At 46.5% G+C, this 17572-nt stretch overlaps 1 protein-coding gene across 1 annotated transcript in view; it reads left to right on the forward strand.

Moving 5' to 3' along the window:
- KIFC3 (kinesin family member C3) overlaps positions 1 to 17572 on the forward strand; it is a 71699-nt gene that overhangs the window by 36818 nt on the left and 17309 nt on the right. Inside the window, exons 12-14 of the mRNA XM_048509215.1 lie at positions 7433 to 7563; positions 11649 to 11772; positions 17142 to 17271. Of these exons, the coding sequence (XP_048365172.1) occupies positions 7433 to 7563; positions 11649 to 11772; positions 17142 to 17271 (385 nt within the window). The remainder of the gene's footprint in view (positions 1 to 7432; positions 7564 to 11648; positions 11773 to 17141; positions 17272 to 17572) is intronic.

The following is a 17572-nucleotide window of genomic DNA, read 5'->3' on the forward strand; positions in this document are numbered from 1 at the left end:
ATTGTAAAGCTAGGCATTTTTTTCTCTCGCTTCCAGGATGCACCAGCTATGGTGATGGATGACTTGAGACAGAGGTGGCCACAGGGACTCCTGTTTGCCCCCCCTCCCCCCATTTCCATACTTGGCAAGGTGGTCAGAAAGATCAGGAAGGACAAAGCAAGGACTTGACGGACTTAGTGTGGGGAGAACCATGGAGAATCCTGCCACAGACAGGGTCCCATCCTTCACCTGGATCCCAGTTGGCTTCCATTGACAGTGGGGCCATTGAATGATTAGGCCTAAAACATTGGGTTTGCCCAGGGAAGAAATAGATGTTATGGTCCAATCCCACAGAGAATCAACTAGGCAAATTTATACTTACACTTGGAAAGTTTTCAGTAAATGATCAACGAAGAAACAATGTTGATTCCATGAAGCAATTACAAAGATAGTTGGAAATAAGGCTTAAAACACTGTACCCTAAGGAGACAGATGACTTCAGTTGCAGCAAGACTGGGGCAAAGAGGATACAGGAAATAAGTGTCCAATAATCTGATTAGGAAATTCTTGACAGGAGTGGGTCAAATGGCACCTGCTACTTGCCATAGTCTTCCCATGTGGAATCTGGGTAAAGTTTTAAGGGCACTTACTGAAAAACCTTTTGAACCCTTAAGGGTGTCTGATCTTAAGTTCCTCACTTGGACGGTTGTCTTCCTAGTTGCCATAACGTTAGACAAAAGGGTATCTGAAATCAGGGTCTTGTCAGTTATGAATCTTTCAGGACCATTTGGTGACCCTCAGACCACACCTTTCCTTTGTGTAAGGTGAGGACACCTTACGAGTCAAGCAATCTCATTACTGGGGTGTTGTGTGGTTTCCGGGCTGTATGGCCGTGTTCTAGTGTCATTTTCTCCAGACATTTTGCCTGCATCTGTGGCTGGCATCTTCAGAGGATCAATCTCATTACCTTCCTTTTGACCTAAATCAAAGCACCCTAAGGAGAAGGACTTACATAAATTCAGTGTGAGAAGGATTCTCTGCATTTATGTTAGTAGAAAACAGGGTTTAAGATACACAAACTCTTTCTTCATGCTGTATGGAAAGAACTGTCTGGCAATAAAGGCTTCCAACGCGTAGGTGGGTGGATCAAGGACTGCATTGGAGCAGCCTATGAAGCACAAAGGGATAAGGTGCCATGTGGCGTCACAGCCCAGATCAGCAGCCACTTCATCTCCTTTTGCTATGAGAGCACCCATTATTTGTTGCACAGTGATCTGGTTGTCATTCTCAACATTCATGAGGCCTTATCGGTTACACCAACAACAATCAGCTGAAGCTGCATGCAGAACAAGAGTCTTGCAGCAGATTGTAGAGCAGGATTAATAAGGCAAGACCCTCTTTCTGTTTGCTTGACAGTCTGTGGGGAAAAGAATGAATTCTGGTTTTTGTCTGGCCCTTGTGTAACAGCTCTGGTATATAACCAGCATGGATGACTGAGCCCCACTATTGAAAATGATGCATTGGGCTTGCCACTTAGGGTACAGTCTTCTCTGCAGTGGGGCAAAGTCCCAGCCAGTAAAGGACTAATCATGGCAAAGGTGTGGAAACAAATGCTAACACTAATAACAATAATAAGTGTTGATGCATAACAAAACTGTTGATGCATAACACACCGGACATCGCAATGATAGAAGAGTGACCATCATCAATGAAGCAATACTTGGGGACAGCAGGGTCACTGGAAAAGAACATGAGAAGTACACTAAGTATCATCGTTTGAAAACTGAAATTGAGAAACTATGACACAAGTCAGCTGAGGTCATCCCAAGTAATCAGCACTCTGGATGCCATTCTGAAAACACTACAGCTGCACTTGAAATATCATCAAATCAACAAAATGAACATCTGTCAGATTCAAAAGGCATCCTTGCTCGGATCTGCATGAATATTATGTAGATACTTTACAGTGTCCTTTGACCAACAACCAGGTAAAGAAAGGGGGAGCTGTGGTATCAAACAAAATTAAATAGTAATAATAAATAGCCTAAGAACTGGCAGCTGTGATAGTAAACAAATTAAATAATAACAATAAAAATAAATATGTTATGTGGAGCAGAGCTTTTATATGACTGATGGCCCCCTACTGTCCAGGAGAGTATGCAAATAATGTATTTAGCCGTGCTTGAACAGTTGGAGGGTTGACCTAACCAACCTGGATGACTTTGCCCCACTGCAGAGAAATGCCTTTACAGTAACTCCAATGCAATGATGCAGAACTCTGCATTTGTCCTTGTTGAATTGCAAGTACAAGTACAAAATACCTTTATTGGCATAAAATTAAAATATACATGTAGATGGAAAGATTTTCATCTTGTTCATATCCGCTCACTTTTCCGGTGGGTTCAGATCTCACTGAATTCTGCCTTTAACTTCCAGGGTGTTCACTATTTCACCTGATTTGATGTCATCTGTAAATTTAATTTGTCCTCTACCCACTCATTCAGATCATTTATAAAAATGTCAAAAAGTACTGGCTCCAGAACTTTGATACCCCAATGGACACCTCTCTCCAATCAGTTGCAGTGCTCTTGACAACTACTTGTTAGATCTCGAACCTTAAGCCAACAGACTCTGAAGTATTGATCAGTAGCATTTATTGAGCAGGCATCAAAGCACCACACTTGGAAAGCCAGTTCTGCTAAAGCTGGCATTTGCCAAAGCAAGTCCCCCCCCCCCTCCCATTTTCCCAAGAAGCTGTGAAAAACAGTCTTTGGAGCTAAGGCGCCCCAAGGCTGCAAGCAGATAGTAGTGAAGAGCTACCTGGCTTCCTGCTCCACAAGATAACGGATGTAATTCTTTTCTCATGGGACCAGGGTAATAGGGGAAAGCCTAGCTATCTACAAAGCATGTGAAGCCATAAAGAAAGATCAAGGAAAGAATGTCCCTGATGGCAGTGGTTCCATATAACAGGCTGGCTACATATATCTTTGTAGCAGCATTGATTTGTTTTTCTAAGCAGTCAGATTGAGTTAGGAATGCATCTCAATCACATAGATTCTATCCCCCTGACACTGCTCTTTTCCTATCCACCTAACAGTCTGCAGTGCTCCAGGTTACTTATTAAAACATTATGTGGGACCCTATCAAAAGCTTCACCGAAATCAAGGTAAACAGTATGGATGACTTTCCCATGGTCCATTAATCTCATCACTCCATCAAAGAAAGATACAAGATTGGTCTGGTAGGACCTGTTAGAAATAAATCCATGTAACCTCCCCAGGTCACCAAGTTGTTCTTCTGATGCTCGCAGATTGACCCTTTTAAGATCTGCCCCAATATCTTCCCTGATACGGAGGTGAAACAGGCAGGCCTGTAGTTTCCTGGGTCAGCTATCATTCCTTTCTTGAAGATTGAGATAACATTTGTCCTCTTGTGGCACATCTCCTGTCCTCCAAGAGGTCTTGAAGATGAACAAGAGCTCTGCAAGCTCTAAAAAGTTATTTGAGCACTCTCAGGTGCATACTGTCTGGCCCTAGGGGATTTATAAATATCCATTGTAGCCAGGTGCCATTCAACAACCTCTCTCTGTCCATGTGTCATTGTTCATCGACAGTGGCTTCTTGGATCCCTTACCAAGTTTCTATCTTGTTGGATAGTGATGAACTTGAAAGACCCACCTTTCACTTGCTCCTTTCCCTTGGAATGACTCTCATCATGCCTTTGAGTTCATTAAAGTCTGCCCTACTAAAATTTACTTTAGTTTGGTTTACACATTTGACTGTGAATTCCTTGATCCCCCACAGCAAAAGAAATTCTAGGAAGACATGGTCATTTCCTCTGGGATCCCTACCATCTTCTCCCCATCTACCTACTCTTGCCTATTGGTTAATATTAGGTTGAGAATGACAGAACCTCTCAAAGCTTCCTCCACCATTTGAAAACAGAAGTTGTCAGCCACACATATCAGGAGGCTGTGTGATTGGACACTTAACAGATATTGTCTATCAGGGCAATTGAAGTAACACATAGCAGCTACAAGGTCATGTTGCCTGGATACTCTGTCAGGCTCTCAAAGAGGGTCCACCTTCTTACCCTGGTCAGGAGATCTGTAGTATATCTTGGGATGACTTCTAGCAAAAGCCTCTCATAGAAAGCCCAGCTGGAGATAACAAAATCTTTCGTTTATTTATTCATTCATTACATTTGTATCCTGCCAATCTCCCACAGGACTCAAGATGGCTCACAATAAAAGCATACAAAACAATCAATACAATCAGTAGTATGAAAATAGACATTTAAAACATTATAAATAGCATAAGCTTAAAAACAGATTATAAACAGATGGCGTAAAAAAAGAAACCTAGCATGGGAACATAAAAATGGATGCACGTGCCATATCCAGACGAGGACCAGAAATGATCTTTTAAAGAAAGGGATGCCTTGGCTGGCCCAGCAGAAAAGGCCTGGCAGAACAACTCTGTTTTACAGGCCCTGTGGAACTGAGACAGACTCAGCAGGGCTCGGATGTCACTAGGGAGAGCATTCTACCAGGCCGGGACCAGGGCCGTGAAAGCCCTGGCCTGTGTCAATGCCAGCCAAACATCCCTGGGGCCCAGGACCACCAAGAAGTTCCCCTCCACAGAACGAAGGGGTCTTTGAGGGCAATATGGGGAGAGGTGGTCTCGCAGATATGCAGGTCCAAGACCACTAATGGCTTTAAAGGTTAACACCTAGACTTTGAAGATGATCTGGTACTGGACAGGCAGCCAATGTAGGTTTTTCAAAACAGGTATTATATGGCCATGGCTAGAAGCTCCAGCTAGGGGCCGAGCGACTGCATGCTGTACAAATTTCAACTTCTGGATCAACTTCAAAGGTAGACCAGAGTAGAGCCTCACCATTCAAGATTGGCAGCTGGAAATTGGCAGCCCATCCCCTCAGCCAAACCACAGAATCCCTGTCTTTGATGGATTGAGTTTCAGCCTGCTCGTTCTCAATCAGCCAGCTGCAGCTTCTAAACAATGCTGGAGAGCCTCAGAGAGGGAGGCCGGCTGGCCCTCCATTGTGCAAATGAGCTGGGTCTCATCTGCAAATTGATGACATCTCAGCCCAAAGCTCCACACCAACTGGGCCAAGGGCTGCATGTAGATGTTAAACAGCCTCAGGGAAAGAATGGCCCCCTGCGGCACCCCACATATAATGTGGCGCTGCCCAGAGACACCCCCTTCAACCCTATCTGCAGTCCACGGACCTGAAGGTACGAGTTCATCCAGCTCAAGGCTGTCCCTTGAACTCATCAGCGAGGGGGTGGACCAGCAAATCATAGTCCACCACATCGAATGCTGTGGTGAGATCTAACAACACCAGCAGTGCTGACCTGCCCCAATCTAGCTGGAGGCGAAGCTCATCCACAATGGTGACCAACACGGTCTCCATCCCATGACCAGCATGGAAGCTAGATTGGAAGGGATCTAACACTTTAGCTTCATCCAGGAAGGACTGGAGCTGCTCCACAACTGCTCTCTCAATTACCTTTCCCAGAAACGAAAGATTCGAAACTGGGTGGTAATTGGCCAGATCAGATTGTTCTTCCAAGATCATAGAATCATAGAGTTGGAAGAGACCCCAAGAGCCATCAAGTCCAACTCCCTGCAATGCAGGAACACACAATCAAAGCACTCCCAGCATGTGTTCATCCAGCCTCAGTTTAAAAACCTCCAAAGAAGGAGACTCCACTGCCTCTTTCAGCTGCCCTGAAAACACTCCTTGCTCAGGGGAGAGATTAATGATTTTCAACAGGGGGCCCGTAGCACATCCTTGCTGGCTTTCACCAATCAGGAGGGACACGGATCAAGAGGACAAGTGGTTGCTTGAACTGCATTCAGTATCCTGTCGACTTCAGTGGAATCAAGCAGGCCATCTTAACATTTTACAGCTTAAAAGGAGGATTTTTTATTTGAGCCACTCTGTGATTCTGTTTGCTAAATCTGGATCCCTCACACAGAGGCAATCCATTTGCACAAAGAGCTCCTGCATATGAGCAAAACTCTCTCAGGGTTCACTTTTTAAAAATGTACTAGCGGGCCCGGCCACGCGTTGCTGTGGCTCAGTCTGGTGAAGTGGAAAAGAAAGAAAAGGGGAAGCGAACACGTGTCATTGCACAATGCTTGCAAGGGAGGGGAGGGGCAAGGGGCCCCTCACTCCCCTCCCTCTCTCCCGTTCCCTTGCATGGCACCCCGCCCCATCCCTCCCAAATGTTCCCCTTCCTCTGCTAGGGTGGGCGGGCCATGTCCAGGTGGCAGACCCTGTCTCTTTCACTCCCTTCCCTTGCTGGTGAATTACCTAGCTTAAAACACACTAGGAATCATGAGCTACGTTGTGTTCAAATTTCAGAGCGTTTGGTCCAGCAAACCCCCGGACCCTCCCTCACCTTCCCCTTCCTCCGCTAGGGTGGGTGGGCCATGTCCAGATGGCGGGCCCCATCTTTTTCACTCCAGATGGCAGTGGTTTTCAAGGAAGGCATGGTTGTTTCCCTTGTATCAGAGGGCGTTGCTTTGACGGCCAGCAGATGGCGCTGTTGCGGAACGGAACTGTGGTTCCAACTGTCATAGGTGTGGCATGTGCACAATAACTGGCACAGTTGTGACATGTACACAGCAGGAGGTGTGGAAACAGTATGGAAACCTGGCCGCACACGAATGCGACGTTATGTGAAAATTTCAAAGCAATCGGTCCAGTAGTTTGGGAGATTACCTGTCAGCAGAAAAATACACTGATAGATTTTTATATATATAGATTGGGCTTATAGGTTGCCCTTCTTGGTTAGACGGGCTCAGGATGGCTTACCTCAGTTTAGGACACAACTTCCTTACAAATCTTGGCGCTTTCATTTTTATCTTTTGGCCTGTTATGGCTGTGTGGCAAGCAACCAGAAATTCTAGAAAGTTACAAAATGATTGTTTCTGCTAATTGCTGGCTGTGTAAGGCCAGACCTGTTGGCCTGGGCCCAGGTTCCTCATACTGGGTATAAGGTGATTGGTTGTGGGTGGGGAGGAGACACACATTAAGAAATACTCTATTATGGAATTAGCCATCACCGTTTTTTAAATGGCCTTTTAAAGAATTAGGGACCACTCTCTTCTGCTGTATATTGATAAGGATGTGGAAGAAGCTTTAGATTCTTCATCAGGCCCTAGGTATGGACAATAGTGGACTACAGGGGCCTTCCTGCCCTGCTTACAACCACCTTCAAGGGGTCTTGCTGGCTACTGCCAGGAGCAGAAAGTTGGCTGATCTTTTGTCTGGTCCAGGATGGCTGTTGATAGCTGAGTGCCAATGAATCCACTATGGGTCTGAAATTCCCTCTTATCACCAATCACCATCGCATCCTATGAGCCTATTGTCTTACGGCATAGATTCATCTTTATGCTCTATTTGTCATCCCCCTCACTAGGGAACTCCTGAGAACCCTGGAATCAATCAGCGAGCTCTACAGCTTCTATTCTCAGAAGTGCAAGCAAAAGCTTCAGCCTGGGACTATAAGATCACTGTCAGTGTGGCAGAGATATACAATGAAGTTCTCAGGTAATGAATGGAATTACTCCAATGGACTGTTGAGTCTATCCAGTTTGATGATGATGGGACAGCCTTTTTTTAAAAATAGCAGCTATTCTTAAATTATGCAAATAGATAGTTCATCTTCCTGGAAGCTCCAGGGTCTATGCTTTTTTCCCTTTGATTTCACTATAAGATGACAGCTGGTTTGGCAATTAAGCATTGAGCTCTTCATTATGGTCTGAGTGGTAGCCCACACTGTGAGGAGGACAGAAAGTAGTCTCTTCTCCAGTGGTCTTTACTTCTGCCATCATGTGCAAAAATATTTCCACTTCACTGCTGCCATCCTTTCGTTTATAACCTTATAGGAGCAGCAGTGGCGTAGTGGTTAACAGGAGGTGCATTCTAATCTGGGGGAACCGGGTTTGATTCCCAACTCTTCCACTTGAGCTGTGGAGGCTTATCTGGGGAATTCAGATTAGCCTGTGCACTCCCACACATGCCAGCTGGGTGAACTTGGACTAGTCACAGTTCTTCTGAGCTCTCTCAGCCCCACCCACCTCACAGGGGGTTTGTTGTGAGGGGGGAAGGGCAAGGAGATTGTAAGCCCCTTTGAGTCTCCTGCAGGAGAGAAAGGGGGGATATAAATCCAAACTCCTCCTCCTCCTCCTCCTCTACTTCTTCTTCTTCTTCTTCTTCTTCTTTCTTCTCTCTTCTTCTTCTTCTTCTTCTTCTTCTTCTTCTTCTTCTTCTTCTTCTTCTTCTTCTTCTTCTTCTTCTTCTTCTTCTTCTTCTTCTTCTTCTTCTTCTTCTTCTTCTTCTTCTTCTTCTTCAGATCCTAATCTAGAGATGCCTCCACAGCTGGTTGTTGATTTTTTTCTGCTTCTACATCTGCCTTTTGCAGGCCAACTTCTTGTCTGTTTTCAGCAGCCAAGCCCCTTTAGTTTTCTTCAGTGTGCTCCAGTGGCGGAACAGCAAGGGGGCAGGATACATGTTGCGCACCGGGCACACGCCTGAGGCGGAAAATCACCCCCTGTCCCCTCCCCCTTTTCTTGGCACCCCCGCGCCTCCCCTGCACAGCCCCCGCCTACCCCCTTCCCACATTTACCTTAGTTCCTTTTCTTTTTCTAGTACTTTTTCAGGTTGAAAAAAGCAGCCTATTTACAGTTCAGACTAAAAACTGCTTGAGGAACTACAGTTCCCAGGAGACTTTGGGGCTCACAAGGTCTCCTGGCATGGACGTAGGTAAGGGGGGTGGGTTTCTCGGGTTTGAACCACCCCCATTCATTTCCAAAGCTCCACCCCTCCATTTGTGGGTTTTTAAAACATTTTAAAACATTTTAGTGCTTTTTCGGTTTTTGGCCTGCAGGAGGTGCATTGTTTGGGCTAGCAGCACGAAACCTTCAGGGATTGTTCGGGGGAATCTCCTGATGATACTGCCCGGGTTTGGTGAGGTTTGGTTCAGAGGGTCCAAAGTTATGGACTCCCAAAGGGGGTGCCCCCATTCTCCATTGTTTCCAATGGGAGCTAATAGAAGATGGGGGCTACATTTTTGAGGGTCCATAACTTTGGACATCCTGAACCAAACTTCACCAAACCTGGCATGTACTATCAGAAGAATCTCTTATTGATACCACCCAGGGTTTGTGAAGTTTGGTCCAGGGAGTCCAAAGCTATGGACTCCCAAAGGGGGTGCCCCATCCCCCTTGTTTCCAATGGGAGCTAATAGGAGATGGGGGCTACACCTTTGAGGGTCCATAGCTTTGGACCCCCTGAACCAAACTTCACCAAACCTGGGTGGTATCATTAGGAGAGACCCCTAAAGATACACTGAAAGTTTGGTGCTTCTAGCTTAACAATTGCACCCCTGACAACAGGCACCCCCCAAATTTCCCCAGATTCTCCTTTTAAATCCACCCCCTTCGGCATGGATTTAAAGGGAGAATCTGAAGTCCTCTGTTTAGAAGAAGAAGAGTTTGGATTTATATCCCCCCTTTCTCTCCTGTAGGAGACTCAAAGGGGCTTACAATCTCCTTGCCCTTGCTCCCTCACAACAAACACCCTGTGAGGTGGGTGGGACTGAGAGAGCTCCGAAAAGTTGTGACTAGCCCAAGGTCACCCAGCTGGCGTGTGTGGGAGTGCACAGGCTAATCTGAATTCCCCAGATAAGCCTCCACAGCTCAAGTGACAGAGTTGGGAATCAAACCCGGTTCCTCCAGATTAGAAAGTACCTGCTCTTAACCACTACGCTACATTGAAAGTGATGCTGTTTCAGGGTGGGGGATAATCCACCCCAAAACAGCATCACTTTCAATGTTGTTTAACTAGGGACCCCAGATTCTCGCTTTAAGGTGGATTTAAAAGGAGAATTTGGGCTCTCTAGTTTAAACACCATTGAGAGTGATGCTGTTTGGGGGTGGATTCCAGCATCACAGCGGCTGCCCGGGGGGGGGGGGGGCGCAAAACTCAGATTTTGCACCAGGCTCCATTTTCCCTCTATGCCTCTGCCCAGCGGGGAGGGGCAGGGCAGGGGAGTCTGCCATCCTCGACCTCAGAAAGCTGCTTTTATAAGCACTAGGCCAGGGGCTTGGGGAGGCGTGGCCATGCCCTAGGGGCGGATGGGGGTGTGGCCACACCCCCGAACCCCCCCCCCCCATAAAACATCTATACCTACGTCCCTGTCTTCTGGGAAGTATAGTTCCTCAGACAGTTTTTAGCCTGAACTGTGAAGAGGCCACTTTTTTCAGCCTGAAAAGTACTAGAAAAAGAAAAGGAACTAAGGTAAGTTTGGGAAGGGGGGCGGGGGAGTGCCGCGGGGGGCGCTGCGGGTGTGTGTGTGTGGAGCCGTGGGGGGCCATGGAGGGGTGGAAAAAAACACACTGCACACCGGGCGCAGTCTGGCCCAGCTACGTCTCTGGTGTGCTCTGATGCTTTCATTTCAGCTCCATTGCCAATGCTTCTCAGCTTCTGTTTTTACTTGGAAAATAGTTCAAATCTTTAACAGAGCTATGAAAACTTAGTAATTTGTAGCATCTACCTCTGATCCAAGAAATGCAAGTAACTGTCCTCTGATTGCATTCTCATATAACCAATTTAGAAGTTCTGGAAACGAGCTGTAGGTTTCAAACCAGTCTCAAAACTGAACCATAGCACTGGCTGAAGTACTCACAATAGTTGGTCACAATCAGTGGTGGGATTCCGCAGGTTTGCACCACTTCGGCAGAACCAGTTGTTAAAATGGTGCTTGTAAACAAACAATTGTTAAATTGTTTAAATCCCACCACCGGAGCCAGTTGTTAAATTATTTGAATTCCACTACTGGTCACAGTGGTTGATGTTTACCTGTGAACACAAGCCTTTGTCTTATGCTGAATCAGACCATTGGTCCATCACGGTCTGCCAGGTCTGCACGAAGGCCTGCAAGCTTTCAGAGTGCTTCCACGACACCTACCCCGTGATGCTTGTAGTGGGCAATGCCAGGGACCTTCTTCATGACTAGCTGGTGATATACCACCAAGTCATGGCACCACCCTTATATGCAAACTTGACTCCAAATTTGACACCCTTATATACCAGTTTGATTCCATCTGTGGATAGCTGCATCCGCAACCAAATAAAGTAACTCAGAGTGTTGTGATATCTTAAGCACAAATAAATGTATTGTGGTGCAAGCTTATGCATGACAGCATCTACCTCAGTGAATCCGTTAATCTGCTATTTGGTTCCTGTAGTGTACACTAACTTGGATTTCAGCAACACAATTCCGCCTCCTTTCTTATTTTGTCCTTCCAGTTAGTTATTCTCTGTCTGTTGCTCAGCCTCTTGAATGTTATTTAGTGCCTCAGAAGCTGAGCGTTCCTAGTTTGCCAGAAAAGAAGGATGAAAATACTTCCCTCCAACTGCAAGGGATCTGATGTTTCTGTTGGTTTGTTTTATTTGACCCCACTGCAAGGAAACAAAATATTGGTCTTTAAAATATTAAGTTTGAGTTTCTTGCATCTCTCTCTGACTAGGATATACATAGAAACATTTTGGTAAAGCTTCCTGTTTGTAGACCAAAGTTTTGTTGGCTTCCCTGGAGATCATTAATTGCCCTGCCTGCCTCTCTCTTTCAGAGACTTACTCAGAAGGACACCACAGGAGAAGCTGGACATCAAACTGTGCCCAGATGGCAGTGGACAGCTCTATGTGCCAGGCATGACTGAATTCCCTGTGCAGTGCTTGGAAGATATTAATAAGGTTAGAAAGAGATGTAAGGGTCTTGTACTCCAGTCAGTAATAAGACTCAAGAGCTTTATTCAGAACCGTGTCAGCCCAATGGCCAGATAGCCGAAACTGGGGTTTGGCTTTCTGGCCTCAGTATATACCTGCAAGTTACAGTTTGACTCATCACAGAATCCCCCCTCCCTCGCATTCCCACAATATCAGCATGAGAAAGGACAGTGAGAAAGAGACATTGTTTTTGAGACAGGCGGGCTACTCCTTCAGGAAGGCAGATAAGAGTAGCTATTAAGCACTATTGCTAGTTTCATTGCAAGCGAATGAAAGAGGCCCCGTGGCCTTGGGCAATGCTAATAGTTGGGGCAATGCTAATAGTTGGGCCATCTGCACCCAGGCTGTGTACATGCAAGCTGCCAGGCCAAGTATGGCACAGGCCCAACACAAAGAAAGGCCCGCCATTTGGATTCTGGTATGGGGCCTTACAGATGAGGTAGGATGTCTTTAGCCTGGACTGGTTTCTGTTAGTGAACTTAATGTTACTAAGAAGAAAGAATAAATTAAGAGTTCCATGTGTGTCTATTTGATTGAATAGTATATGTAATTGTATTGACAGCTGACTTTGCAAGTACTGAGAAACTTGGATTACTCTTTGTGGCCTTCTGTAGTCTGCTCATGTGCAGGCCTGCCACGAAGGAGAACAGTCAGCTTCTTTGAAGAAATCTCCAGAAGCTCTCCTGAGTGCTCTGTCTCTCCCTTCCCTCTGCTAGGCAGGAAGACTCCTGCCTGAACAGTCACGGGGTGCAGGAGGGAGAAGGGAGCACTTCCTCAGTTTTCTTTTCACCGCTGCAATAACAGGATACTGTCAGCTTTGCTGGTAGTTTTTTGAGATATTTTTATTGCTGCATTCTTATGGAATCTAAAAGGGCTCTTCAAAAGAAATGCTCCAAGTGTGAGGGCAAGATGGAGAAGAATGACAGACATGTGAAGTGCCTCCTCTGCTTAGGCGAGGGGCATATACCATCCATGTGCTAGTTATTGACTCCAAGAACCTGACAGTGAGGGCATCTTGCCTGAAAGTGACTTTATATGAGCAGTCTCTCACATCAGATGCCCCAGCCAAGACCTCTTCTTTGACCTCTGTGCTGGTAGGGAGGAAATCGGGATATCCATTGTCCTCAACTGGGAGAGCTTCTTCCCTCCCAATTGGGGGAAAGAGGCAAAGAAAACATTTAACCTGGTAGAGAGGCAGGGGGACCACTACATGTTAGGCCTGCGCCATTCCAGGCCTGGCAGTTTTCACGTTCATACCCCAGCTGCAGATGGCTCACCCATTATCATTGCTCAAGGCTACAGAGGCCTCCCCCTGCTTGCAAAGTAACTTGCCTGAGTGCTTAGCCATTCCTGAATACATTCAAGTATTGGATCAAATTATGTTTTAACTCTGATGTGCGTAGTTTAACATATACTGTGCCCCAGACCTATTTGCCCCTGAATGGTATCAACTTCTCAAATGAAAAATTTACTCAATAGGTTTATTACTTGAAGATCTCTGTATGCTGTCACCCAGTGAGATTTTCCAAACCTTAAAGAGCCGACTTTTAGAACAGGAATACTATATCCTGTTGGGGCAAGCAAATAAATCATGCTCACCCCTCTCTGTCAGAATAATACTGGATCAGGGGCACATCGCCAAATATCTTGAATTATTAACTGAACCCCATCAGAGATGGATTATCACAAGGGCCAGATCCAATACTTTCCCCTCGGCCATTACAAAGGGTCGTTACTTATCCATCCCTCTCCAGGATCAGGTTTGTCCACACTGTAAAAACCAAGTGGAGACTCTTGCTCACATTATTCTTGGCTGTCCGAGATCTTTCCCAGTCTTTCCCAGATCTGTCCCAGTCTTTCTGTCTGCGTTTTGAATGTACTCTTGATTTGTACTTCATAAATGTCTGGTAACGCTCTAGAGCCTATTTTAAATGCCTAATAAAGGTTGTTGTTGTTGTTGTTGCTTAGCTATTCACTCTTATCTGCCTTCCTGAAGGAGTGAATTGTCTGCTCAAATAATACTGTTGTTCCCACAGTTCCCATTGTCTTTCACATGCTGATATTATGGGATTGTGAGGTTGTGGGGAGGCTAGGGGTTAAACTAAACTGTAAAGGTATATACCAGGGGTCAGAGAGTGAAACCCCTCAGTTTCTGCTATCTGAGCCTGGGATGATACAGTTCCAATAAAGCTCTTGAAATCTTCCTGAGTCTTGTTGATGACTGGAGTAACAGACCCTTACACGCCACCAGTGGTGGCTGTCCAGAATTTTGGAAATCAGCCCACCACAGGCATTTACAATTCAGTGCATCACCACTGTTATCTAGAGGTCCCAGTTCAACTCACCTAACTCTAGGAGTCTAGAGCAGTGGTTCTCAACCTTCCTAATGCCGCGACCCTTTAATACAGTTCCTCATGTTGTGGTGACCCCCAACCTTAACATTTATCCATTTAACAGGTGGAGAACACTGATGCAGAGAGTCTTAGGCGACCCCTGTGAAAGGGTCGTTCGACCCCCAAAGGGGTCGTGACCCACAGGTTGAGATCCACTGGTCTAGAGCATCCTGGCTTTTTTCTAGAAGTTTGATGGGCTCTCTACAATGCTGGGCTCACCTCTCAGATCTCCAGAGGAGACCCTCGAAGTCTTCACAAAATGAGCTTGTGTGGAGAAGGTGTCTACTACCATCCAAATATTTATGTTCTCTTGACTGGGGGATAGGTCAATAATAAAATCCATTGAGATCACTAACCAAGGCACAGGGGTTTCACCAGGGACTTGGGGTTCAAAGCTCTGTTGGCCATGGCACAAATGGGGCACCCCCTCACATAATCCTCCACATTGTTCCTGAGGAATGGACTCCTCAACTCTGTTCTCATACCTGTTTTGTACCAGGTTCCTGAAAGTCTCAATAATCCCCCCCTCCCCCCAAGTTAAGGCTCCAGTGCCACAATAGAGTTTTGTCGCTGGCTCTATTCAAGCTCATTAAGAAGCCATTTAAGCTACTGCTATGTTGTCCTGTAAGGTAGCGTTCATGGTGGCCAGGAGGATAAGCGACCTAAGAACTGTGCTAGATGACCCTGTGTTTTTCAAATTCCACCCAAATAAGGTGGTCTTGCATCTGAGTCTGGGCCACCTGCCTCAAGTAGTCTCACCCTTCCACCTTTCCCAGGACATTCTTCCTAAATCCTGTGTTCTTCCCAGATCCTTCTACATAGGCAAAGTGAGCTATGAATTCGCTAGATCTTCAAAGGGCTCTACTATTTTATATAGAAAGAACCAGGCCATTGCATCACGACAACGATTTCATATAAATTTCTCATCCCCTTTTATGAACAGTTTCAAGTTCACATAAGGGAAGGGAATTTCAACTCAGACACTGCCCCGTTGCGGTATCAAAAGCCATGTTGAAGGCTTATGCTTGAGTGGGTAGGAATGCCTCATGAGGGTTAGGGTGCCCTCCGCTAGAGCCCAGGATACATCGACTGCCTTCCTTGCTCGCGTTGACATCTGGGAGATCTGCAAGGTGGTGACATGGACTTCTTCCTTGACTTTTGCCAAGCACTATGCATTGAATGTGGATTCAGCAAGAGAATCTGCTACAATCTGTTACAAGTGGTGTTACAATCTTTGTTTCATACTCTGACCGTTCATGGTCAGAATATTTTTTGCATTAAAACCTGCACCCCACCTCCTGTGATAGGTTTAGCTTGCTACTCTACCATGTGAGTCTTCATAGAAGGCCACAAAAAGAAATAACTTCATTTCACTTATGTCAAGTGCTGTGTGTAACTGACCTTGGTTCCCACCCGACTCTTCTTTTGGTGGTTTGCCCGGAGTTCGTGCTGAGGCGAGATATTCCTGTCTCTGTGCTATCTTCAAGTGTGATTCTTTCTGTGTGAACTCTCTTTATTTATGGTATCTTTGAACGGGTGGGGCACTGGTCTGGTTTTATACTACTGATTGAACTCTGGGAGCCCAGAGTTCTCCTGTCTTGTCTTCAAATCTGTCTAAGCCAGTGAATAAAGAACTGTTTGTAGTTACTTTGCCCTGGAAACAGTTTGTTCGTTACAACCTACCTGTAACTGTTGTTCATTGAGTGGTCATCTGTGCAGACACAAGTACTTTCCCTCCTACTCTGCTGTGGACTGTTCTACAGTTGTTCAGTATAATCACTGAAAGTGAATGTTAGTCCACAGCTCCTCCCTCCCTCCTGTACTGCATGATGGAAGGGAGAGGGGGATAGAGCACTCAGGACAGTTTCTGGAGAGTTCTTTGAAGAAGCTGACTAGTCTCCTCCACAGCAGGCATATACACGCACACACCCATGTGGGCCTGCGCAGATGACCACTCGATGAACAGCCATCACAGGAAAGTGCAACTTTGTTCTTAGATTTTTATTACTGTCCCACTCCCCCTGCAGGATGCCCAATGGGGCCCCTGGTACCAACCCTCCTACCCCTGCTTGGGTGTTGGAATCCCCGGCCTCACCCCCGTTCTCAGGGGGGTGGACTAACTGTCAGCCTTTGAAGCCACAGCTTGTCTGATTAGGGAGCTCTCAGTCTCAAGCTTCACCCGTCAAAGCAGCCTCGCCCCAGCCAGGGCACAGCCTTGTGTGGTGCCTCTGGCGGTGCCTGGCTCACCTCGTGCGAGGCATCTCGCACAGCCATCTTGGGCCCGCTGTCCTCCCACTGCATCTGGCTCCAGCCGGCTGGCTGAGCCTGGCCTCTGTGGCCATTGGGAACCTCCGTGTCCCCCTCCCGCCTGGGGGAAGGAGAGGACTGGCTTCCCACCACCTTCCCTGTGCCGGGACAGACCTGACTCAGCGGGTCTTGGCTGGCAAGTCTGTGGAGGGCAGCAATCCCAGGGAGTGGGTGGTCCCCTCCAGCAAGCCCGGGGTGGGGGTGGTCCTCCCCTGCGAGTCCAGGGAGAGGGTGTTCCCCTCCGGCAAGCTCAGGGTGGGGGTGGTCTCCTCCTGCAAGTCTGGGGAGGGGGTGTTCCCCGCTCCTGGACAATTACACACAAATTGCTTGCCCCTGTTCCTTGGAGGGCTGTTGTTGGTGTTGTTTTCATTTTATTACAGGTTGTAAAAACCTTCATTGATGGTTCAGTGCCAGGAGAGCCTGGTTGCAAGGGAAATGATCTGCTAACAGTTGGCCAATTAAATGAATCTGAATGTAAACTAAGGGGGGTGATACCCTATTATACATAAAATGACCAAAAAGTATCACTAAAACAAGAAATGTCAAAAATGTCGATCTAAAACATTTTACTCGCCACTCAAATCAGTTGGCTCCATTTGGCAAGGGGGTGAATGAAACTCTCTGGTTTTCTCCCAGGTCTTTGAATTTGGACACATCAACCGAGCTACTGAATGCACCTACCTAAATGAGCACAGCTCACGGTCTCATGCCCTTCTGATGGTCACAGTGAGGGGAGTAAACTACAGCACTGGAATACAGACCACAGGTTAGTATCTCAAGTAGGCTTGAAATGTGTGGCCGTGGTCTGGTGGATCTTGTTCCTAACGTTTCGTCTGCATCTGTGACTGGCATCTTCAGAGGTGTATCACAGAGGGAAGTCTGTTACAGAACCAGTATTCCTTGAGTGTTTTCTCCACTAACTCAGAAGGCAGTAGGGAAGACTGGCTTATTCAGACATCTTGATATCACCAGAGCATCGAAGAAGAAGAAAAGTAGGAGTAGGAGTAGTAGTTTGGATTTATACCCCGCCTTTCTCTCCTGTAGGAGACTCATTTCCCTCCCCCCAC

The sequence above is a fragment of the Sphaerodactylus townsendi genome, linkage group LG10 (genome assembly GCF_021028975.2).
Source record: "Sphaerodactylus townsendi isolate TG3544 linkage group LG10, MPM_Stown_v2.3, whole genome shotgun sequence".
Lineage (NCBI taxonomy): Eukaryota > Metazoa > Chordata > Lepidosauria > Squamata > Sphaerodactylidae > Sphaerodactylus > Sphaerodactylus townsendi.